Here is a 24701-nt window from a genome sequence, read left to right as displayed (position 1 = left end):
AAGAAGCAGACCAGGTCAAGATTAAAACTCAAGAGCCTGCTTAATACTTCCACCCAAAGGCACCTTCAGGCTTCATTTGGGGAAAATCTCCAACAGGACTATCTGGAAGATATCAAAGAACACCGGAATCTACTTAAATCCACCGTCCTCGATACCTGCATAAACAACTTTGAATACAAGTCCAGAAAAAATTAGGATCAATTTGATGTTAATCAGATAGAACTAGAACAATTTATCTCCAAGAGTAGGAAAGCCTTTTGTGCCTGGTAGAATGACACTGGCAGTAAGGCCAAAAGAGATGCTTACTCCAAAGCCAAGGCAAATGCCCAGTGCAAGGTGAGAGAGCTTAAGAACTCTTGGTGGACTGAGAAAGCCCTGGAAATCCAGAGACTGGCAGACCCTGGTGACACGAGAGGCTTCTTCAGTGACACCAAAGCAGTCTATGGTCCAAGTTACTTTGAATTAAACTCCTACACTCAAAGGAAGTGAAGAACTCATTAAAGGATCAGAACAATATCAACAAATGATGGAGAGAGCACTTTAAAAATCTTAACTGTGACAGCACTAATGAACCAGAGGTTCATTAAGATCAAATCTTCCAGAGATCTGTCAGAGAAGACATGGGGCAACCTCCCAGTATGAAAGAGGTCCATGCTGTCATCAGGAGCCTGAAAAGCAACAAATCCACTGGTCCTGACAGGATTGCGGCAGAGATCCTTAAGAAAGGTGGACCAGCACTCCTGAACCACACACACACCTTGCTCCTGAAGGTCTGGGACGAGGAACAATTACCCTCAGAGTTTAGGGATGCTCTAATTCAAGAAGGGAGACTAGGCAGATTGTGGCAATTACTGAAGCATCTCCCACTGTTAACAACAGGCAGACTGCTTTCACATATCCTTGTCAACTGATTCCGTCTGCTATCTGAAGTACTCTTTGAATCAAAGTGTGGTTTCCGCCCATCTAGAGGTACCGCAGACATGATCTTCACAGCCTGCCAATTACAGGTAGAGCCCTGGGTCTTGTTTTGAATATAAAAAGACACAGGTCCTATATCTGCTACCGCCCAACCAGCCAATTTATCCAGCCCTCCATAAAAGTTGATGATATTGCCCTTGAAAATGTAGACCACTTTCCCCATCTTGGCAGTGTTTTCTCCTCAAAAGCAGACATCAACTTCCAGATCAACCACAACCTGAGTAGCGATAGTGGAGCCTTTGTAAGATTAAGGAAAAGAACCTTTGAAGACCTACAGGTCCAAACAAAACATTTGATCTATCGAGCAGTCATCCTTCCTACATTACTGCATGGAGCTGAAACGTGAACCTTCTACAGTAGACACCTGAAAGCCCTGGGCATTACTTCCAAAGAACTTGCGAAAGGTTTTGAGGATCAGTTTGGAAGGACAGTCACACTAACTCCAGCATATCATAGGAGGTCAACATGAACAACATCTCCAGCATGATAAATCAACACCAATTCCGATGAACAGGTCATGTCATTTGGATGTCTAACCCACGTCTCCCAGTTGAAGGAAGGTCAGCTAGCCCTGGTGGGCAAAGGAAACACTTCAAAGATAACATCAAAACCAGCCTGAAGAAATTCAACATTACAAAAAAACTGGGAAGACATTGCACTCAATAGATACACTGGAAGAAATCCATTCAAGACGGAACTGCGTTACATGAGAATGACCTCCACTGTGCCGAAAAGTGACTGAACAACCAAAAGACCCAACTACTAACCACAGCCACCACTTAATCCTGTCCACACTGCACCAAAGAATGGGGATCCCCGATCGGCCTCTACAGCCAGCTGAGGACCCACCAATTGACAACCCCTCAGGAGATCATCATACTCGACTCGAGGACACACCAATAGACAACCTCTTAGGAGAAATCATACTCGACTCGAGGACCCACCAATAGACAACCCCTCAGGAGAAATCATACTCGACTTGAGGACCCACTGATAGACAACCCCTCAGGAGAAATCATACTCGACTCGAGGACCCAATAGACAACCCCTCAGGAGAAGATCTTACTCAACTCAAGTGATTGCACTATTAAGATAAGTTATAAACCAATTATAAAGTATTTTTTGACTTGTACTTTATTTTAATAAATTTTCAATTGCAGCTTCTAGGTCTAAAGTAGTCAGCCAGCAGCCATCTCAAGATCTTGCAGTTCTCACTACAATAAATCACGTTTTATTGTAATAAAGACCGTGGACCTGCTTTGCTCTTCTCATTATACCTGTGCATGTGTAATACCACTGTGATGGTGCTGGCTCTGAACAGCCAACTACAACCCAAGAGCAAGACCAGTTCTGTCAGTGAATGGGAAGGATGAACCCATTGACATCAAGGCAACTGCCTGCCTGGCAGCTTACTGATCCTCCTTCCAAAACATCCATCCCCTCGACCACCATAAACATCCACTCCTTCTACCGCAGGGGTGACGTGGTTGAAATGTGTACCATACTCTGGCTTAACAGCAACATAGTGTAGGGGCATCACTCAAATCCAGCATCCAGAAGTACCAAGGGCAGCGGTAAACAGGACCACACCTGTAATACCCCAACACGCATCTGACTGGAATGCTAAGTTGCTCCTCAGACCGGCTAGTTCAACATCTCAGAACATCCCACTGCTCCCAGGATGGCAGAGTGGTTCAATTCTGATCTCTGGCGGTCATCATGTTGAGTTTGGTCACTTTCTGTAATCACATGGGTTTCCTCCCACATCCCAAAGGAGGGTAGGTTAATCTTGCCACTTTAAATTTCTCCTACTGTGTGGGTAAGTGAGGCAACAATGGGAATGTGGGAAAGAATAAAATGGGATCAGTGCAGGATGTATGTCAATAGGTGCTTGATGGTCAGTACAAACACAGTCAGCTGAAGGGCCTGTATGTGGGCTGTATCCCTCTACATTGGTTCAAGGAGACACTTACCACCACCTTTTTAACAACCTTGTCACTGATAGCCAAAAACCAAACTGAATTTAAAGAATGTGACTTCTGATGGCCAGTCTAAACAGATTCTGGCAAGTTTATGTTTAGGGTTACCATCTGTGTTGCTGACTGGAAGGTAACCTAAAGCTGCAGTCCCCAGTTAAACCACAACACTGACTGGATTCCAGCACAACTTAATTGGCAAGTTGGCAACTAAATTAACTGGAGCTGGAAGAACTTCGGATCATTCGGGAGGCAGAGGCAGAAATAAATAGAAGTTACAGGGAAATAGTCACCCCTAAGAGTCAGGAGACAGGTAGCTGGGTGACTGTCAGGAGAGGGAAGGAGAATAGACAGGAAGAGCAGAGCACCCCTGCAGCCATTCCCATCAATAATAAGTATACTGTTTTGGATACTGTTGGTGAGGACGACCTACCAAGGACAAGTTGCAGTGGTTGCGTCTCTGGCATCGAGACTGGACCCTCAGCTCAGAAGGGAAGGAGGAAAAAGAGGAGAGCAGGATTTGATAGTTAGGGGGACAGATAGGTGGTTCTGTGGAAGAGATCAAGAATCCCGGATGGTTTATTGCCTCCCTGGTGCCAGGGTCCGCGATATCTCGGATCGAATTCTCAGTATTCTCAAGAGGGAGGGAGAGCAGTCGGATGTCGTGGTCCACGTAGGGACTAATGATGTGAGTAGGAAGAGTGAGGAGGTCATGAAAGGTGAGTTTAGAGAGTTAGGCGTCAAGTTAAAGGACAGGACCTCCAGGGTAGCAATCTCAGGATTGCTACCAATGCCACGTGCAGGTGGGTTTAGAAATAATAAGATAGTGCAGATCAACACATGGCTGAAGACATGGTGCAGGAGGGCAGGCTTCAGATTTATAGATAATTAGGCAGTTTTCCAGGGAAGGTGGGACATGTTCCAGCGGGATGGTTTACATCTGAACTGGAGGGGGACAAATATTCTTGCAGGTAGGTTTACTAGAGAGGCTCCAGCGGATTTAAACTGGATACAAAGGGGGAGGGGAACCAGAGTGTAGGAACAGATGTATGGGAGAAGGAAGAAAAAGAAGATAGTAAAGTTGTTTGCACCGTTAGAGATAAACAGAGAGGGAGAGGTGGAGAATTTCTTAAATGCATTTATTTTAATGCTAGGAGCATTATAAGAAAGGTGGATGAGCTTAGAGCATGGATTGATACCTGGAAATATGATGTAGCTATTAGTGAAACATGGTTGCAGGAGGGGTGTGATTGGCAACTAAATATTCCTGGATTTCACTGCTTCAGGTGTGATAGAATCGGAGAGCCAAGAGGGGGAGGTGTTGCATTGCTTGTCAGAGAAAATATTACAGCGGTGCTCTGGCAGGATAGATTAGAGGGCTCGTCTAGGGAGGCTATTTGTGTGGAATTGAGGAATGGGAAAGGTGTAGTAACACTTATAGGGATGTATTATAGACCACCTAATGGGGAGCGAGAATTGGAGGAGCAAATTTGTAAGGAGATAGCAGATATTTGTAGTAAGCACAGGGTTGTGATTGTAGGAGATTTTAATTTTCCACACATACGACTGGGAAGCCCAACTAACTAGAGAAGGGGCATTGCTGGATCTCCTGTTAGGGAATGAGATAGGTCAGGTGACAGAGATATGTGTTGGGGAGCACTTCGGGTCCAGTGATCACAATGCCATTAGTTTCAATATAATTATGGAGAAGGATAGGACTAGACCCAGGGTTGAGATTTTTGATTGCAGAAAGGCTAACTTTGAGGAGATGCAAAAGGATTTAGGAGTGGATTGGGACAATTTGTTTTATGGGAAGGATGTAATAGAGAAATGAAGGTCATTTAAAGGTGAAATTTTGAGGGTACAGAATCTTTATGTTCCTGTTAGGTTGTTTGAGAGAGCCATGGTTTTCAAGGGATATTGGAAACTTGGTTTGGAAAAAGAGAGAGATCTACAATAAATATAGGCAGCATGGAGTAAATGAGGTGCTCGAGGAATATAAAGAATGTAAAAAGAATCTTAAGAAAGAAATTAGAAAAGCTAAAAGAAGATACGAGGTTACTTTGGCAAGTAAGGTGAAAATAAATCTAAAGGGTTTCTACAGTTATATTAACAGCAAAAGGATAGTGGGGGATAAAATTGTGGAGCCAAGAGAGATGGGGGAGATTTTGAATAATTTATTTTCTTCGGTATTCACTAAGGAGAAGGATATTGAATTGTGTAAGGTAAGGGAAACAAGTAGGGTAGCTATGGAAACTATGACAATTAAAGAGGAGGAAATGCTGGAGCTTTTAAGGAATATAAAAGTGGATAAATCTCCGGGTCCTGACAGGACATTCTCTAGGAACTTGAGGGAAGTTAGTGTAGAAATAGCAGGGGCTCTGACAGAAATATTTCAAATGCCATTAGAAACGGGGATTGGCATATTGCTCATGTTGTTCCATTGTTTCAAAAAGGGTTCTAAGAGTAAATCTAGCAATCATAGGCCTGTAAGTTTGACGTCAGTGGTGGGTAAATTAATGGAAAGTATTCTTAGAGATGATATATATAATTATCTGGATAGACAGGGTCTGATTAGGAATAGTCAACATGGATTTGTGTGTGGAAGGTCATGTTTGACAAATCTTATTGAATTTTTTGAAGAGTTTACTAAGAAAGTTGACGAGGGTAAAGCAGTGGATGTTGCCTAAATGGACTTCAGTAAGGCCTTTGACAAGATTCCGCACGGAAGGTTAGTTAGGAAGGTTCAATCTTTAGGTGTTAATATTGAAGTAGTAAAATGGATTCCACAGTGGCTGGATGGGAGATGCCAGAGAGTAGTGGTGGATAACTGTTTGTCAGGTTGGAGGCCGGTGACTAGTGGTGTGCCTCAGGGATCTGTACTGGGTCCAATGTTTTTTGTCATATACATTAATGATCTGGATGATGGGGTGGTAAATTGGATTAGTAAGTATGCAGATGATACGAAGATAGGTGGCGTTGTGGATAATGAAGTAGGTTTTCAAAGCTTGCAGAGAGATTTAGGTCAGTTAGAAGAGTGGGCTGAAAGATGGCAGATGGAGTTTAATGCTGTTAAGTGTGAGGTGCTACATTTTGGTAGGAATAATCAAAATAGGACATTCATTGAAGAATGCAGTAGAACAGAGTGATCTAGGAATAATGATGCACAGTTCCCTGAAGGTGGAATCTCATGTGGATAGGGTGGTGAAGAAAGCTTTTGGTATGCTGGCCTTTATAAATCACAGCATTGAATATAGGAGTTGGGATGTAATGTTAAAATTGTACAAGGCATTGGTAAGGCCAAATTTGGAGTATTGTGTACAGTTCTGGTCACCGAATTATAGGAAAGATGTCAACAAAATAGAGGAAATTTACTAGAATGTTACCTGGGTTTCAACACCTAAGTTACAGAAAAAGGCTGAACAAGTTAGGTCTTTATTCTTTGGAGCGTAGAAGGTTGAGGGTGGACTTGATAGAGGTATTTTAAATTATGAGGGGGATTGATAGAGTTGACGTGGATAGGCTTTTTCCATTGAGAGTAGGGGAGATTCAAACAAGAGGACATGAGTTGAGATCTACGGGGCAAAAGTTTAGGGGTAACACGAGGGGGAATTTCTTTACTCAGAGAGTGGTAGCTGTGTGGAACGAGCTTCCAGTAGAAGTGGTAGAGGCAGGTTCGATATTGTCATTTAAAGTAAAATTGGATAGGTATATGAACAGGAAAGGAATGGAGGGTTATGGGCTGAATGCAGGTCAGTGGGACTAGGTGAGAGTATGCATTTGGCATGGACTAGAAGGGCCGAGATGGCCTGCTTCCTTGCTGTAATTGTTATATGGCTAAATACACCTACCATTTCAAAGAGCATGGCTGATGTCACTGCCATCCAGTGCAGCTTGACTTCAAACGCAGCGCTCAGTGAGTAGTTGCCGTGGTAATAGCAACTGCACCACTCTACGCGGTCCGAGCGGTTATTGACATCCACATCCAGCGTCACTGTCTTTTGTTCAGGGACTGTGGCAGCTGAAGGTGGAAGAAGTCACAAGGAAGCAGTCAGGAGCACATTAAAACCAGAGACTTTTCTAAATGCAGCTCAACTCTAAAGGCTCAAGCTCCTATTTCACAATAACACACACTTACTAAGATCTGACATGAACCAACTAAAATCTGCTCCTAGTGGGTGTACATGCTTGAAGTGGAGCCTAAACATTTTGATTTGTTGGTAAGTTTGGACACTTGGAAGACTCCGAACCATTCGAAATCAGCTGGCATGCAAGAGGGCAGGTGGACAATGAAGATTTTATGTGTTAAGAGATGCAGGGATTACTTTGTTTAAACATGATACGTTAAAGAGTAAGATAAACTTCAGATGTTCTCTGAACACTTGCACTATAATTCTGACAATATGAGAGAATGCTTCATGGTGCAGTTTGTGAAATTCCATCTTCCCCAGAACATCCTGTGCAATTCAACACTGCCATCATAGAGAGCATTGTCACATCAGCCATTACTGTCTGGTTTGGTGCAGCATCCTCTCACCATATACAAAAGGTACAGTGAGCTGTCAGGTCAGCAGAAAAGGTCATTGGCAGCAGTTTACCATCACTGCAGGACTTTGTCCAGGACAGAGAAGTGGGCAGGAAAAAAATCATTGCAGACACAACCCACCCTGCAAACTGCCTTTTCCAAAAGCTCCCTTCTAGAAAGTGTTATTTGGGGTATTAAAACAAAAACCACACCATCTTTCAAGTTTCCTCCCCCAGGTAGTTAATCTGATCAACCATTCTGGTTAGCCCCACTACCAACTATCTATTAGCCCCTCTATCTATTACCCCTGTCACTGCACTGTGCTGTTAACATTTAAACTACATTGTATAATGCTGTTTACATTGTAAATACATGCTGGTATTTATGCAGATTTTATTCTATATCCATATTTTAACCTCCAACTTTATTTTAATTTTTTATAATTGTTGATTGTTATTTTTGTCGCATGTCATGTCAACACACTACAGCAATTTCCTAATACAAGTAACTGACAAATAGATTTGATCCATTCTCCTTCTAAATTTTAGTCAGACCACACTTGGAATATTGCATGCATTTCCAGTTGCCCCATTACAGGAAGAATATGTGGCTTTGGAGACGGTGCAGAAGAGGTTTACTAGGATGTTGCCTAGATTAGCGGGCACATGCTATAAGGAGAGGCTGGCCAAGCCTGGGTTGTTTCCTCAGGAGTGGCAGAAGCTGAGGGGAGAGGAGGTAGAAGTTTAAAGAATAAAAGGCATAGACAGGGTAGACAGTCAGAATCCAGAATACAAAGGGCATGTATTTAAGGTGGTAGGGGAAGTTTGAAGATTTCTAGGTAAATTTCTTAAGAACACAAGAGTGGTTGGCTTCCGGGAGAAGTGGCAGAAGTACGTACAATAGTGGTGTTTGAAAGGCGTTTAGATAAAAACATGAATATGAAGGGAATTATAAAGCAGAGATTCTACAGATGCTGGAAATCCAGAGGAACATGGAGGAAGATGCTGGAGGAACTCATCAAGTCAGACAGCATCTGATGGAAAGGAATAAACAGCCAAAGTTTCAGGCGGAGACCCTTTATCCAGACTGGAAAGAAAGGAGTAAGAAGCCAGAATATGAAGCTGAGGAGAATGGGAAAGAGCACAAGCTAGAGGTGATGGCTGAAACCAGTTGAGGGGGAATGTGGGTGGGTGGGGTAAGGAGAGGGGATGAAGTGAGGAGCTGGGAGGTCAGAGGTGGAAGAAGTAAAGGGCTGAAGAAGGAATCTGATAGGAGAGGAGCATGGACCATGGGAGACAGGGAAGGAAGAGGGGTACCAGAGGGAGGTGATGGGCAGGTGAGAAGGGAAGGGGAAAAGAAGGGAGCCAAAATGGAAAATGGAACATAACAGAAATCAGCTCCAAAGATTACAAAACATGGGGGAATATCACAAGGTGTCATTTATGGTGCTATGTGGGAGACATCAGGAGAAAGAGCAAAGGAAAATAACAGTTCAGAAGATGAAGCAAGAAGCAGAGAAACAACAACAGTCAGTGAGGTACAGATAATTACCGTGTACAGCACAGACTAGAGAGGAAATAATGGATGCTATCATTAGTTCTCGAATCCACATGACGTCTGCGAGAAACTGCTATTTATTTAATACCAACTGAAAACTGTAGGTGCTGCCTTATGCCAGGAGCTCTGCTTCACTGGGTAATGACCACCAACCCTGGAGCTCAAACATCTAGCACTTTTCCCAGAAGCGACCATTGAAGACAGCTTTTCCGTTTCCCTCTCCTAGTGAAGGCTTGTTGAGTTAAGCCTAGTTATTTCAGGTGCAATATTGTTCTTCACCCTGTGTAGTCCCAGAGGGGAGGGAGCTGTTCCCTAAATCACAGGCATTGTCTGGAGGCATGAACTGCACCACAGAGATAATTGCAAGAAGGGCCATTTTCAGTTCTATCAAAACCTTTTACCCTATCAGTCAAGAGAGACCAAGTCCTGCTCTTTAAATTCAGTCACCAGAGAAATTGAACTGCATTTTACATTTGCTTCAAGACAGTACACCAGCCATGATGCTAACCACCGGATCTGTAATGAAGCCAACCTCAGCAAAGACCAGAGGCGAACAAGGCTGCATCACTGCCTCAGCATCTTCCTCATGTTCTTCTGTTGTGACATTGCAGCTAATCTCTAAAAACTGCCTGCAGAAGGGGAGTGAATTTTCAGAACTAATGGATACCTGTTCAACCTATGGCAACTGCTCGCTAGAACCAAGGTCACACCAGCCTCAGTGGTGAGCTACCTTACACAGACAATGCCCACATTTGTGAGTACTCAGTGGTTGAGTTCCATGTTAACATCGACTTGTTCAATGAAGCGCAAGCTTTACACACTACGTTGGCACAGAGCGCTACAGCACAGTAACAGGCCCTTCAGCTTACACTGTCTGTGCCAATCTGTTTTTCCACTGAGTTTTATCTACTTGCACTTGGATCATAGCCCTCCATACCCATCTCATCCTTGTCTTTATCTAAACATCTCTTAAATGTTACAATTGAACTACATCCATCACCTCATTCCACATTTGCACTACCTTCAGAGTGAAGTTCACCCTCAGGTACCCTCCATTCTACTGCACTCCTGAGTACCCTACTATTCACTGTGTAAGTCTACCCTTCCAAAGTACAACACCTCACACTTATCTGCATTAAATTCCATTTGCCAGTTTTCCAGCTGGTCCAAGCTTTGACATCCTTCCTCACTGTCCACTACACACCCAATCTTAGTTTCATCATCAGATCTGCTGATTCAGTTTACCACATTGTCATCCAGATCATTAATATGAATGTCAAACAACAATGGATCCAGCACCAATCCCTGTGTCACATTCCTAGTCACAGACCTCCAGTTAGAAGAACAACAATCTACTATTACCCTCTGCTTTTTCTGCTAAGCCAATGCTGAATCCTATTTACTACTTGTTCCTGAATAACAAGTGACTTAACCTTCTCGATCAGCCTCCCATGCGGGACTTTGTCAAAGGCCTTGCTAAAGTCCATGGATACAACGTGCACTGCCTTTTCTTCATAAATCTTCCTTGTACCGTTCTCAAAAAAAAACTCGAACATTGATGAGACATGACCTACCACACACAAAGCTACAATGACTGTCACTTATCAGGCCCTGTCTATTGAAATACTTTCCAATAATTTACCCTTGACTGATGTCAGGCTCAATGGCCTGTAATTTCTTGACTTATTCTTAAAGCCTTTCTTGAACAATAGAACAATATTGGCTCTCCTCCATCCTCTAGCACCTCAGCCACGGCTACGGATGTTTTATATATCATGCCAGAGCCCCTTCAGTTTTGTCACTGCAAGGTGCGAGGAAGAAAGGTGCTCTATCACACTGTCTGTGTTACACCACATGGTCCTCCAACAATAAAGGTTCAGATGAAACCCTGATAAACATGGACCATTTCCTGATCCACCCCCCCCCCCCCACCTTTATATACACAGCAAAGGAGATGTTGACCAGTACAAACTTTGGTTGAATAGGGAACCTGATTAAGACATTAGACCTGGCACCTGATTACACCTGATATGCTTCAGAGACTTAGACTACCTACTGCAGACATCTCAAGGCCTTCATATCCACGAAAGACCAATGGTTGCCCAAGTGTGATGGTCTTCAAGTACTTCTGCCACATGGCCCTTCTTGTGGGAGTCTAGGCAGTTGGCATCAATGCAGAAAGGCATTTTGAATGAATGTCGCCTTGTTTCCAGAAAGGGCACTAGGTGGTGATCAGTAACAGTAATGCAGGATAAATTATCTAACCAAGCAAGTTATTCACAATACCCATCTTTGCTGAAATCAATAGCTTATTCAATACAGATTACGGGATTCCCCCTTGGCCCAGATGAGTTAGGATACCTTCTCAAGAAAGGTAATTTTCAAGCCATTTCAAACAGCATATATTCCAATTTACCATAGTAAGGTCAAAAGGGGAGGAGGAAGCATGCAAATTATTTGAAGGGAAGATTATTGGGGTGATTATAGTAGAGTTAGAGCTTGTTCCTGAGCTCTATTATACACACAGTACCACATCACAGGCTTTGCATAGGGAATCAGCCAATAATATCCAAGTGAGGAACCAATGAGTTCATGTGGACAGCAGAGATTTAGTAAAAGCTTAATAGGCAATTGCTACCAATGAAGCCAGAAAAGGAACAGATACAATACGTCAACTTAACAGCTTGATCACAAAGAGCTACCATAAGTTTCCATAGCTGTAGGCTACATCTGCTTGAAAACAATAGTGCTTTGTCACAATGAGCATTTGAGCACAAATGGTTAGCAAAGCTTAGTGGTCAAAAATAGGTTCGAGCAATTTGTCAATTCTGTTTCAACAGGCAGTCCCCACTTTTGATTTCAAGCCCTATCAGTTACCTCATTGTGTTAGTACAAGAGCCAGTCATACATCCATTGCAAATTTCAAGGTAAACCCTGTCTTCTTGTCTTAATGACATGGTGGCAACACAAATACCATCTGGAATGGGGATGACCTAGTAATTTCTTACCAAACTCTGATAATCTGTCTTATTTGTGACTTTATTGATGCTGGACTGAAAAGATTTTCCAGACTCCTATTAATACCCCAACACACTTCCAACTCAGATTATAAAAACTATTCAAAGAACTAGGTTACTTAAAAGGAACTAAGGAGAATGGGGCCCCGCCCACCCTTTATGAAGGGGAAGTTTCTCTCCATCCCTTTACTACCCCGCCTCACCCTTTATGAAGGGAAACAGTTGCTTTCCATCCACCCTATGAATACTGCTGATGATTTTACATCGCTCTATCAGATCCTCTCCAACCTTTTCTGTACCAAGAATTGCCAGAGCTTCTCCAGCATATCAACAAACCAGAAGTCCCTTATCTCTGTAATCATTTGATGAATCACGTCTTTATACCTCTCCAAGTTGTCCTTGATCATTCTTTCCAGAAACTTTTTTATCACCAAGTTTAACTAAATAATCTGCAGTCACTGGCTTTAAACCCCCTAGCTATTTTGAACAAGGGTCTAAACATCTGCAATTTACTAACCTCAAGCATTCATAGATGTTTGGATATGTCAATTCATGGCCTTCTCTACTGTGGTGATGAGGTCACACTCAGATTGGAGGAACAATCTGGGTAGCCTCCAACCTGATGGCATGAACATCGATTTCTCAAACTCCTAGTAGTGCAGCCCCCTACAACTTCACTATTCCCCATCCCCTTTTCCCTCTCTCACCTTATCGCCTTGCAGACCCATCGCTTCTTCTGGTTTTCCTCCCCTCTTTTCTTTCTTCCATGGTCTTCTGTCCTCTCCTATCAGACTCCCTTTCTCCAGCCTTGTATCTCTTTCACCAATCAACATCCCAGCTCTTCACTTAATCCCTCCCCCTCCTAGTTTCACCTATCACCTGTGCTTCTCTCTCCCCTCCCCCACCTTTTAAATCTACTCAGCTGTTTTTTCTCCAGTTCTGCTGAAGGGTCTTGGCCCGAAATGTCGATTGCCAAGCTCATCCCTTTGGAGACCAACCCCTGCTGCCTGTGGTATTTTTCCCATAGATGCTGCCTAGCCTGTTGAGTTCCTCCAGCATTCTGTGTGTTGCATACATGTTTGGAAGATCATGGCCAAGGTCTCTGCAATTTCCTCCCACATTTATGTTCCACTGACATTGGGTACAAGATATTTAGCTCCTTTCAATGTGAAGCAAGTCATGGGAAGAACTGGGGACTTCCTACTCAAAGACATTCTTCTTTTCTCACCACACCAGCCAGGTAAAACATTAGGAGCAAGAAGCTACAAGCCAAAATACTGGAGTCACTTGGTGCCAAAAACACTGCTATGCATCAGTCAAAGATACAACAGAGGGGGAATGGTAACCCAAAAACTAGCTTTAACTTTGAGAAACTGCAGATGGAAAAGATGCACGAGGGAAGGGTTTGAATGATCTTAGAATAGGTTAAAATGTCAGCATAACATTGTGGTCCGAAGGGCCTGTATTGTGGTGTTCCATGTTCTAAGAAAAGGAAGGAATTTTCACAGAAGTAAGATACTTCCAAGACTTGGTTTCATATTAAGCAAGCCAGGCATGTTATATATACTGAAACAGAGGTAGTCTTGAAGCATTGGAAAGACATGCAGGCTGTGTGGGAAGCTCTGATCAAAACAGGGCTCACTGCCTTCTGAAACAGATATAACAGACAGATACAAATAATCTGAGCAGCCAGTGTGCAGAATGGGAGGAGGCAGTGTGTCCACATGAGCTCATCCCTTTGGAGACCAACCCCTGCTGCCTGTGGTGTGCATCTACCTAGTAAGGCAGCAGCTTGACTTCGTCCTCCAAAACTGCGGCTGAAGGAACTGTGCCTACTTGCATAGGATGCTGGCCTACTGGGTAACCACGGTAACAGGAAGGCAGGAATGTCAACGTGAAGTCGCTCTTCTGTAAGGAAAGCCACCTCAAACCACTTGCGCTGGAAGGCCACCAGGTCGTCCATTGTGGAAGTGTACCAAATAGTGGAAGGCTGCACTGTCCCTGCAGAGAGGAAAGAGTCACTCTGATGATGGTTGATGTGCAGATACACACACAGAAATCACCCAGTCATTCTCTTAACCCAGTTACATCACCTTCAGCAAACATTATGGATGTTCAAGTGAAAAGAAACATTTGCATTAACCGAGCATCTGTCCACATCCTTAAAGCACCTGAAGTAGTTCATAAAACCTTAAGATATAAAAGCAGAATTAGGCCACTCGTCCAATCAATTCTGCTCCACCATTCCATCATGGCTGACTTATTATTCCTTTTAGTCCCATTCTCCTGGTTTCTCTCCATAACCTTTGACTCCATTACTAATCAAGAAACTATCAACCTCTGCTTTAAATACACCCAATGACTTGGCCTCCACAGCCATCTGTGGCAATGAACTGCACAGATTCACCACTCTCTGGCTAAAGAAATTCCTAAGCTCTATTCTAAAAGGATGTCCTTGTATTCTGAGGCTGTATCCTCTGGTCCTAGATTCCTCTCCACATACACTCTATCTGGGCCTTTCAATATTTGACAGGTTTCACGGAGTTCCACTCTTTCTCTTTTAAACTCCAGCAGGTACAGGTCCAGAGCCATCAGGCATTCCCCATATATAAACTTCTTCATTCCCAGGATCATTCTCATGAACCTCTTTTGGACCCTCTCCAACGCCAGCACATCCTTTCTTAGATACAGGGCCCAAAACTACTCAATTCTCCAAGTGCCATCTGCCCAATGCCTCAACATTACATTGTTGTATTTAAATTCTTACCCTCTCAAAATGAATGCCAACATTGTGCAGTGCTATGACTAGGTCAAAAGTGATGACATTCTACCAAGCTTCATCATCAAAAAGTAGCAAAGGCATTCAGAGTCAAGTGCGGTCTGATGTTAACACCTGTGGTTTGGCACAACCAAGAAGGGCCAAAAGGCCTGTTTCTGTGCTGTAATGTTCTATGGTTCTAAAAGCAGAATTAAACAGTTCAGTCTACTGACCACATCCACCACACAACCTCTTCTGTCAACAAGACTGTTTTGTGCACAGATTATCTACCATAAAAAAAAACTAGCAACCACACCTCAACCAGAAGTTCCTTTGCTTTGTTTACAGTCAGAGTGTACTACAGCACAGCAACAGGCTCTTTGGCCCTTCTAGTCCATGCCAAACTGTCTGGTTCCAACAACCTCCACCTGGACCATAGCCCTCCCCATCCATGTATCTACCCAAAACTCTCTTAAATATTAATATTGAACTACACCCACTACTCCCATGCAGCTCGTTCAACACTCACCATCCTGTGAAGATCCCTTCAGGTTCCCCCAAATAGTTCACCTTTTACCTTTAACCTATGACCCCTAGTTCTAGTCTCACACAGCCTTAGTAGAAAAAGTCTGCCTGTATTCACCTAATCTATATCCCTCATAACTTTGTATGTCTATCAAATCTCCCCTCATTCTCCTGTGTTCATGAGAATAAAATCCTAACTTATTCAACCTTTCCCTATAACTCAGGTCCTCAAGTCCCAGCAACATCCTTGTAGATTTTCTCTGAACCCTTTCAAACTTATTTATAGCTTTCCTATAGGTGACCAAAACTCAAGGTGACCTGATTTCACCAACATCTTATACAACTTTGATCTTTTGGTACTATTGTTCTTGAATCAGAGGTCACCAGAATGAAGTAAATTGTTACCTTTCTCGGTGTCTTTGTCTGAGAGGAGTCGGTACAGGTAGAAACCGTACACAAAGGTCCGCATGGATTCCCCAAAGGCATGAACAATCAGCTGCTCATCCAGCATTTTCTGCACAAAGATTCACACAAAACAATGGTCCATTCCACAGTTCTACATTTTAGGAACAGCATCCACTATTCGATTTCAGAGCAGGCCCATAAAAAGTACTTCATTATTTTCGCTTGCTTTTTATACTATTTATTTAATTTTTCTTTATATACATTTCTTACTGTATATTTTATGGATTGCATTGTACTGCAGATTTCGTGACATATGTCAGTGATAATAAGCCTGATTCTGATTCACAATCAAGTCTTTGCTAGAAGCTGAAAATTTAACATGGCCCATGTTGTATAACATGAAAGTCAGGCATTCAGTTTAAACATCAAGTATCTGTCAGATCTCAAAACAATAATCTCAGTCTCGTAACCCATCAATAGATCTGGCTCTCTACAGAGAGGTAATTTACCTGCTGACCTGCACATGGTTGGGCTGTGGAAGGATATGTTCACAGGGAGGCATTCAAAACCCCAACTGTATTCAACATTTTTCAGACCTCAATTGGAGCACTGTGGGCAGCTCTGGTCACCACATTATAGGAAGGTTATGGTTGTGCTAGAGAGGGTGCATCCATGGAAAAAAGTACCTTTCAGCAGGACCGTCAAAGGGTTTCAGCCCAAAACATTGACTGCACTTTCTGCCATAGATGCTGCCTGGCCTGCTGAATTCCTCCAGCATTTTGTATGTGTTGTTCGGATTTCCAGCATCTGCAGACTTTCTCTTGTTTGTGATTAGATAGGCTGGAGTAAAGGAGGCTGATCGGGTTTTCTTATAGTCGTAGATTGGGTAGAATGGTCAAAATCTTGTTCCCATAGTAAGGGTATCCAAAACAAGAAGGTAGAAAGTGAGGGGTAAGGGTTTTAAAGGAAATCTGAGGGGTAAGCTTTATCTGGAACTTGCTGCTAGAGGAGGTGGTGGAGTCAAAGACATCACTACATTTAAGAGACACATACGCAGACACTTAATAGGTGAGGCATAAAAATATACAGAGCTAATACAGGCAAATTTGATTTGTGTAGATTCACAGAAAAGCCTGCATGGACATCGGGGGTGGTACGGGGTTGCTGCTGAAGAGTCTGCTTCTGTGCCTCACTTTTCTAATTCCATTTATATTTCCAGCAAGAAGAACTTCCACCACCACAACTCTGAACTGATTCTATGACCTACAGACAAGGCCTCTTGATAACTCTACTCAGTATTATTTTTTTTATTTGTAAGTTTGTCTTCTTCTGCACACTGGTTGTTTGTCAGTCTTTGTCCGTTTATATAGATTTTCGTGAAATTCTATAATATTTATTTTCCCTGTAAATGCCTGCACGAAAATGAACCTCAAGGTAGTATATGGTAATATATACATGCTCTGATAATAAATTTAGTTTGAACTTTAACTCTGTTATAATTATTCTCTAAGATCATGACTTGCCTTGTATAGGGATAGTCGGTGTGGAGTTTACTATGATTGTGGTACATCTGCCCACATCCCAAAGGTGTGCTGGGGAGTTAACTGGCCACAGCAAACAGCGCCTTGTGTACAGGAGTTGGGGGAAGGAGAGTTGATTAAAAAAAAATAAGGATGATTTGAGGAGCTTGGAAATAGGAAAATAAATGAGAAGGTGGGATTACTCCAGGAGCCAGCATGGATTTGATGGTAGGAATGGCCTCCTTATACATTGTAATAAAATATGAAAAATATGAGAATATTGAACAATTATGGCCAGGATATGACAGGAACTCCTTGTTATTTGTGAAACACATTGGGCATATACTTATGACAGAGGAGAGCTTGATATCTCTGGGCCTGTACTCGATGGAGTTCAGAAGTATGAGGGGTATGGGTTTGTGGGGGCAGGTTCTCATTGAAACCTAGGCCTGGATAGAGTGGACTTGGAGAGGAGGTTTCCATCCATAGGCAAGTATGGGATCTGAGGACACAGCCTCTGAATTAAAGGACAACCTTTCAAATTGAGATGAGAAGGAATTTCCTCAGCCAGAGGGTGGTGAGCTAATGGATTTTGCTGCCACAAATGACTGGAGGCCAAGCATTGGGTACATTTTAAGGCTTGATAGGTTCCTGATTGGTAAAGTGGGGAGGGGGTAGGGTTACAGGGAGAAGGCAGGAAAATGTGGTTTAAAAATCAGCATAATTAGATAGCAGAGCAGATCCAATGGGCTGAATGGACTAGTTCTGCTCCAATGTCTTATGGTCTCGTGGCTGACTGAAAGGGCACTTTAACACAGCACTGAGTTAGGGAGAAACCAGAATGACAGGATTGCTCCAGCAAGACGGAGTGAAAACTTTCTTCACTGTAGTCAGTAAATGTGAAAATCTGGGATTTCAAAGGGCATCACTTCACTCAGTGACCCTTCTCACATGCACGGATCTGACCAAAGGCAGCAGGGCAACTGGGCAAGCAAGATCCAGGCTAATGTCTAAGTGAATCGTGATCATGGAACTGAGACCTTGCTTGATCTCTCTGTGCTCTGTCTGGGATGGGGTGTCGATGAGGATGACTGCAAGGCCGTACCATAGCTGGGTCAACATGCCGCAGATGTTTCCTATAGCGGGGGTTTCCAGGACCAGAGAGCACAGCCTCAGAATATAAGGACATCCCTTTAGAAAAGAGATGAGGAGGAATTTTTTAGCCAGAGGGTGCTGAATCACAGACAGCTGTGGCAGCTAAGTCATTGCGTACATTTAAAGTGGAGGTAGATAGGTTCCTGATTAGTAAGGGTTTCAAAGGTTACAAGGGGAAGGCAGGAGAATGGGGTTAAAAGGGAAAATAAATCAGCCAGCACATAATGGACTAATTCTGCTCCTATGTCGTATGGTCTAAACCAGAGCTATTAAGAGTGCCCCAGTACAATTCTGGAAGGGGGAGTCGTTAGTGTGAAACAGCGAAGCTGGGCTGGTGCTCACCTGCATGATATCGATGGCCATGGATTGCGTATGGACCCCTTCGACATTGCTGATAAGCCAGTGGACCACTTCAGCACTGATGAAACAGTTGGGGTGCAACCCCCTCTGTTCAGGAAGCAGCTGAATACCAGTACTGGGATGGAAGAGTGCACAGAGACAAATGTTTGAATCCCACAGCCATTACGGTCTATATCAGTCTCTCTAACTACCGGCCCTATCCCAGGCCCAGAGACAAAACAACTTTTCCACATCCCTATTATGCATCCACCCCATCCCACCAAAGCTATGGAGCACCTCACTTAAAGCAAACTTTCCACTTGCCTCAGCCTGCACCCCCCCCCCCCAATAAATTTAGAGTTTTATGGATCCGTTGCGCTGTCCCCGATTCCCGAGCATTTGCTTCGTACCAACTCTGGCCTCTTTCTAAGTGCTGGAAAATCCCAGAACCCACAGCATCACAACAGTTCTAAGTCATTATCTTCTGCCATACAAAGATCTACCTCAGGCATTGGTCATTTAACAATGCAAGAGTGCATATACACTCAATAGCCACTTCATTAGGTACAGGACTGGAACCTTGTGTGGTCTTCTTCTACTGTAGCCCATTCAATCCAAGGTCCAATGTGTTGTGAGTTCAGAGAATGTTCAGTAGTTCAGAGATTCAGTGCACTGTTGTAATGTGTGATTATTTGAGTTACTGTCAACTTCATGTTAGCTGAACCAGTCTGGCCATTCTATCTCATTAACAAAGGCCTTTTCATCCACAGAACTGGCACTCACTGGATTTATTTTTTGTTTTTTGCAACATTCTCTGTAAACTGTGGAGATTGTTGTGCATGAGAATCCCAGGAGATCAGTAAGTTCACAAACCACCCAGTCAGGCACCAACAATGTTTCATCATAAAAATCACTTAGATCACAGTCCTTCCCCACTCTGATTTTGGTCTGAACAACTGAATCTCTTGATCATGTTTGGATGCTTTTATGCATTAAGTTGCTACCACATGATCGGCTGATTAAATTCTTGCATTAATGAGCCCGTGTACAGGTGCACCCAATAAAGTAGCTACAGTGTATTTCTACACAAATAGAAAATTAACCTATGCTACACAATTCCCGGTAGTACTTATTTTAAACTTCTTTTTCTCTGAACCCTTCCATTCACAAACTTTAAACCACAAATGGGTGTTGTACAACCCACTTGTAACACGCTATAAGGTTGCACCACTAATGTAATGGCTTCTCTGTCGTGTTCCACTGCTGAGGTAATGGTTTCTCTGTAGCAGCAATGTTTGGGTTATGACTAGAGATAATGGCATGCTAGCCAATGAGCAGGATTTTGGCCTTTCTTGTGCGTCTGGGAACCGGGAATTCGAGGTTCTTTTGCCGGGGAGAGATGAGGACAGAAGATGCGAATGGAGAGAGTTGGTAGACTGCCAGATGGAGTGGACTTGGAGCGAGGGTCCGAAGGTCAGTGACAATCGGAGGAGGTTGATGGTGAATGAACAGCCTTATCAGTGAGCTCCAACTTTGCGCAATAGACTGTTTCATGAGAATGGGCCCTTTGTCTTTTTTGTTTTCTTTACTAACCATACAGTCATATTCAGAATTATAAAGCTCAATCTTTTAATCGCATATTGTGTACTGTTTGTTATTTCATGGTACTGATTTGTAACAGGGACACATTGCGCAGCATCCACCCAAACGAGATTTCTTAAGTTTGGTCGGACTGGGGGCTATCATCCCTTAGATTAAGCCACTAGCCAAAGCGAGAGTTACACACTGGTAAAATAAAAAAAAAGTAGCACACAGCTTTACCGGGCAGGAGTGCTGCCTTCACAAGCACACAGTCCACACATCTAATACTCACGTTGGGTGTTTCATTGCCTCCAGTACCTCTGTGAGAGATGAGGAGGAAGTCAGTACACTTGTGATCCCAAAGGACAGCTGACTGCTGTAATGGAATGAATCACCAGATATTTTACACAGAGTCAAGCATACATTGTAATGTGTCACAGTAAACCAAGTGCTGAGAAGGCTTGTGGTGGAAGGGCACCTCGTGTCTTTGCTTCTTACATTATGGAGAAAGGGTCCAGATCCAGCACTGATGATCACTCTCCCCAAGAACCTCCTTCCACTTCATCTACCTTATTGCTTCCCAGCATTTTCGCAAAAATTTCAAAAGACCCAAGAAGATCTTTGCTGCTGTGAGACTCTTGGCACTATCACCTGCCAGGTTGTACTCCATTCTCTACGTTGCCCCCCAACCTTCTGATTCTAGCTTCTTCATTATTCCTTTCCAGTTCCGATCAAGGGTCCTGACCCGAAACATTGACTGTTCATTCCCCTCAGAGATGCTGCCCGACCTGCCAAACTCCTCTGGCATTTTGTGTGTGTTGCTCTGGAATTCCAGCATCTGCAGAATACTGCATCTTTGTTTGAATAACAAGTTCCATCACACTGTATAGAATTTTTCTGTATATACTTGATGCTGTGTCAACCTTTTAACCTTCTCTTAGATCAATCTAACCCTCAATTTTTCTACCATCTACATGCCTATCTAAGAGATTCTTAAATGCACTAATACTGGCAGGGCATTCCATGCACACACCACTCTGCATAAAAAAATCTTACCTCTGACATCCCCCCTTTAATTTCTTTAAAATGATGCCTCCTGGTACTAGGCAGTTCTGCCCTGGAAAAAAGTCTTCAGCTTATGCCTCAATCTATGCCTCTTATTATCTTGTACATCTCTATCAAGTCACCTCTCACCCTCCTTCACTCCAAAGGGAAAAGCCCTAGCTAGAGAAAGGGGGGGGGGTGTGTGAGAAGGGGATGGGAGGGGAGAGAGATGGGGGAACGGGAGTGGGGAGACATAAGGGAACGGGAAGGGGGAGAGATGGGGGAGAGGGCAGAGGGAGATGTACCCATAGACGACAGATCATATGTAGTGTTACGCGAAGTCATAGATTAATGTAGCATAAAAAATGTTTATGTATAAAACATTCAATTCCCCTTTTAACCATATAACCATATAACAATCACAGCACGGAAACAGGCCATTCCAGCCCTCCTAGTCCGTGCCGAACTCTTAATCTCACCTAGTCCCACCTATCCGCACTCAGCCCATAACCCTCCACTCCTTTCCTGTCCATATACCTATCCAATTTTACCTTAAATGACACAACTGAACTGGCCTCTACTACTTCTACAGGAAGCTCATTCCACACAGCTATCACTCTCTGAGTAAAGAAATACCCCCTCGTGTTTCCCTTAAACTTTTGCCCCCTAACTCTTAAATCATGTCCTCTCGTTTGAATCTCCCCTACTCTCAATGGAAACAGCCTATTCACGTCAACTCTATCTATCCCTCTCAAAATTTTAAATACCTCGATCAAATCTCCCCTCAACCTTCTACGCTCCAATGAATAGAGACCTAACTTGTTCAACCTTTCTCTGTAACTTAAGTGCTGAAACCCAGGTAACATCCTAGTAAATCGTCTCTGCACTCTCTCTAATTTATTGATATCTTTCCTATAATTCGGTGACCAGAACTGTACACAATATTCCAAATTTGGCTTTACCAATGCCTTGTACAATTTTAACATTACATCCCAACTTCTGTACTCAATGCTCTGATTTATAAAGGCCAGCGTTCCAAAAGCCTTCTTCACCACCCTATCTACATGAGACTCCACCTTCAGGGAACTATGCACTGTTATTCCTAGATCTCTCTGTTCCACTGCATTCCTCAATGCCCTACCATTTACCCTGTATGTTCTACTTGGATTATTCCTGCCAAAATGTAGAACCTCACACTTCTCAGCATTAAACTCCATCTGCCAACATTCAGCCCATTCTTCTAACCGGCATAAATCTCCCTGCAAGCTTTGAAAACCCAGCTCATCATCCACAACACCTCCTACCTTAGTATCATCAGCATACTTACTAATCCAATTTACCACCCCATCATCCAGATCATTTATGTATATTACAAACAACATTGGGCCCAAAACAGATCCCTGAGGCACCCCGCTAGTCACTGGCCTCCATCCCGATAAACAATTATCCACCACTACTCTCTGGCATCTCCCATCTAGCCACTGTTGAATCCATTTTATTACTCCAGCATTAATACCTAACGACTGAACCTTCTTAACTAACCTTCCATGTGGAACTTTGTCAAAGACCTTGCTGAAGTCCATATAGACTACATCCACTGCCTTACCCTCGTCAACATTCTTCGTAACTACTTCAAAAAATTCAATAAGGTTTGTCAAACATGACCTTCCACGCACAAATCCATGCTGGCTACTCCTAATCAGATCCTGTCTATCCAGATAATTATAAATACTATCTCTAAGAATACTTTCCATTAATTTACCCACCACTGATGTCAAACTGACAGGTCTATAATTGCCAGGCTTACTTCTAGAACTCTTTTTAAACAATGGAACCACATGAGCAATATGCCAATCCTCCGGCACAATCCCCATTTCTAATGACATCTGAAAGATCTCCGTCAGAGCTCCTGCTATCTCTACACAAACTTCCCTCAAGGTCCTGGGGAATATCCTGTCAGGACCCGGAGAATTATCCACTTCTAAATTTCTTAAAAGCGCCAGTACTATTGAATATTAAAATTGAAGAAACAAATTGGTCAAGACTATGTCTTGATAGTATGACAAATACAACAAATGTTCGGTTAAGATTAGTGCAATATAACTTTCTACATCAATTATATATTACACCACAAAAAATAAATAAATTAAATCCAAGTTTATCTGATCAGTGTTTCCGATGTAACCAAGAAACTGGTACATTTTTACATTCTACATGGTCTTGTTCTAAAATTCAGCCTTTTTGGACAAATTTAAGACTTTTACTGGAACAAATTACGGGAATACAACTTCCTCATAATCCAATATTACTTTTACTAGGTGATATTGAAGGGATAAAACCGAAACTCAAACTAAGTAAATATCAGAAAGAATTCATAAAAATTGCACTGGCAGTAGCCAAAAAGGCTATTGCAGTTACTTGGAAATCGGATACATATTTAAGTATAGATTGTTGGAAGAAAGAAATCTATGGCTGTATTCCATTAGAGAAAATTACTTATAATTTAAGAGATAAATATGAAACATTTTTGAAAATTTGGTGCCCTTATTTACAAAAGACAGGAATAAATATATAGGTGCTCTGAAGATGAAACAATTGGTTACTTGGGGAAATAAATAAATATATATACTACAGTTATTAAGAACTCCATGGAGCATGTGGAGATCTTCCAACAACCAGGCACTCTTTCTTTTTTTTTCTTTCTTACTTTCTCTTTTTTTTATATAGGGAAGTTAGGGGGGAGGGGTTAAGGGGAGGGGGGAAGGGATATATATATTTTTTTCCACTCTTGTAATTACTTAAAAACGCAATTAAATAAAAAAAAATTAAAAAGCACCAGTACTTCCACCTCTTTAATTGTCATAGGTTCCATAACTTCCTTACTTGTTTCCCACACCTTACACCATTCAATATCCTTCTCCTTAGTGAATACCGAAGAGAAGAAATTGAAAATCTCTCCCATCTCCCTCGGCTCCACACATAGCTGACCACCCTGATTCTCTAAGGGACCAATTTTATCCCTCACTATCCTCTTGCTTTTAATATAACTGTAGAAGCCTTTAGGATTTACTTCCACCTTATTTGCCAAACCAAACTCGTAACTTCTTTTAGCTTTTCTAATCTCTTTCTTAAGATTCCTTTTACATTCTTTATATTCCTCAAACAATTCCTTTACTCCATGCTGCCTATATCTATTGTAGACATCCCTCTTTTTTCAAACCAAGTTTCTTATATCCCTTGAAAACCATGGCGCTTTCAAACCTTTAACCTTTCCTTTCAACCTAACAGGAACATAAAGATTCTGTACCCTCATAATTTCAC

The 24701-nt window shown here is 42.6% G+C and overlaps 1 protein-coding gene across 6 annotated transcripts in view; it reads right to left on the bottom strand.

Moving 5' to 3' along the window:
- The window catches only part of depdc5 (DEP domain containing 5, GATOR1 subcomplex subunit), a 267024-nt gene that overhangs the window by 61302 nt on the left and 181021 nt on the right, over window positions 1–24701 (bottom strand). For 4 of the 6 annotated variants that reach the window (XM_073055636.1, XM_073055637.1, XM_073055638.1 and 1 more), the window contains exons 33-37: window positions 20629–20712; window positions 18759–18891; window positions 15742–15850; window positions 13830–14054; window positions 6806–6975 (exon numbers count right to left, since the gene is read on the bottom strand). In XM_073055636.1, coding sequence (XP_072911737.1) covers window positions 6806–6975; window positions 13830–14054; window positions 15742–15850; window positions 18759–18891; window positions 20629–20712 — 721 coding nt within the window. The remainder of the gene's footprint in view (window positions 1–6805; window positions 6976–13829; window positions 14055–15741; window positions 15851–18758; window positions 18892–20628; window positions 20713–24701) is intronic. The other 2 variants (XM_073055639.1, XR_012100187.1) reach the window with 2 other exon arrangements.

The sequence above is a fragment of the Hemitrygon akajei genome, chromosome 9 (genome assembly GCF_048418815.1).
Source record: "Hemitrygon akajei chromosome 9, sHemAka1.3, whole genome shotgun sequence".
NCBI lineage: Eukaryota > Metazoa > Chordata > Chondrichthyes > Myliobatiformes > Dasyatidae > Hemitrygon > Hemitrygon akajei.
The sequence above is the reverse complement of the archived record's forward strand: the minus strand, read 5'-3'. Positions and strand labels throughout refer to the sequence as shown.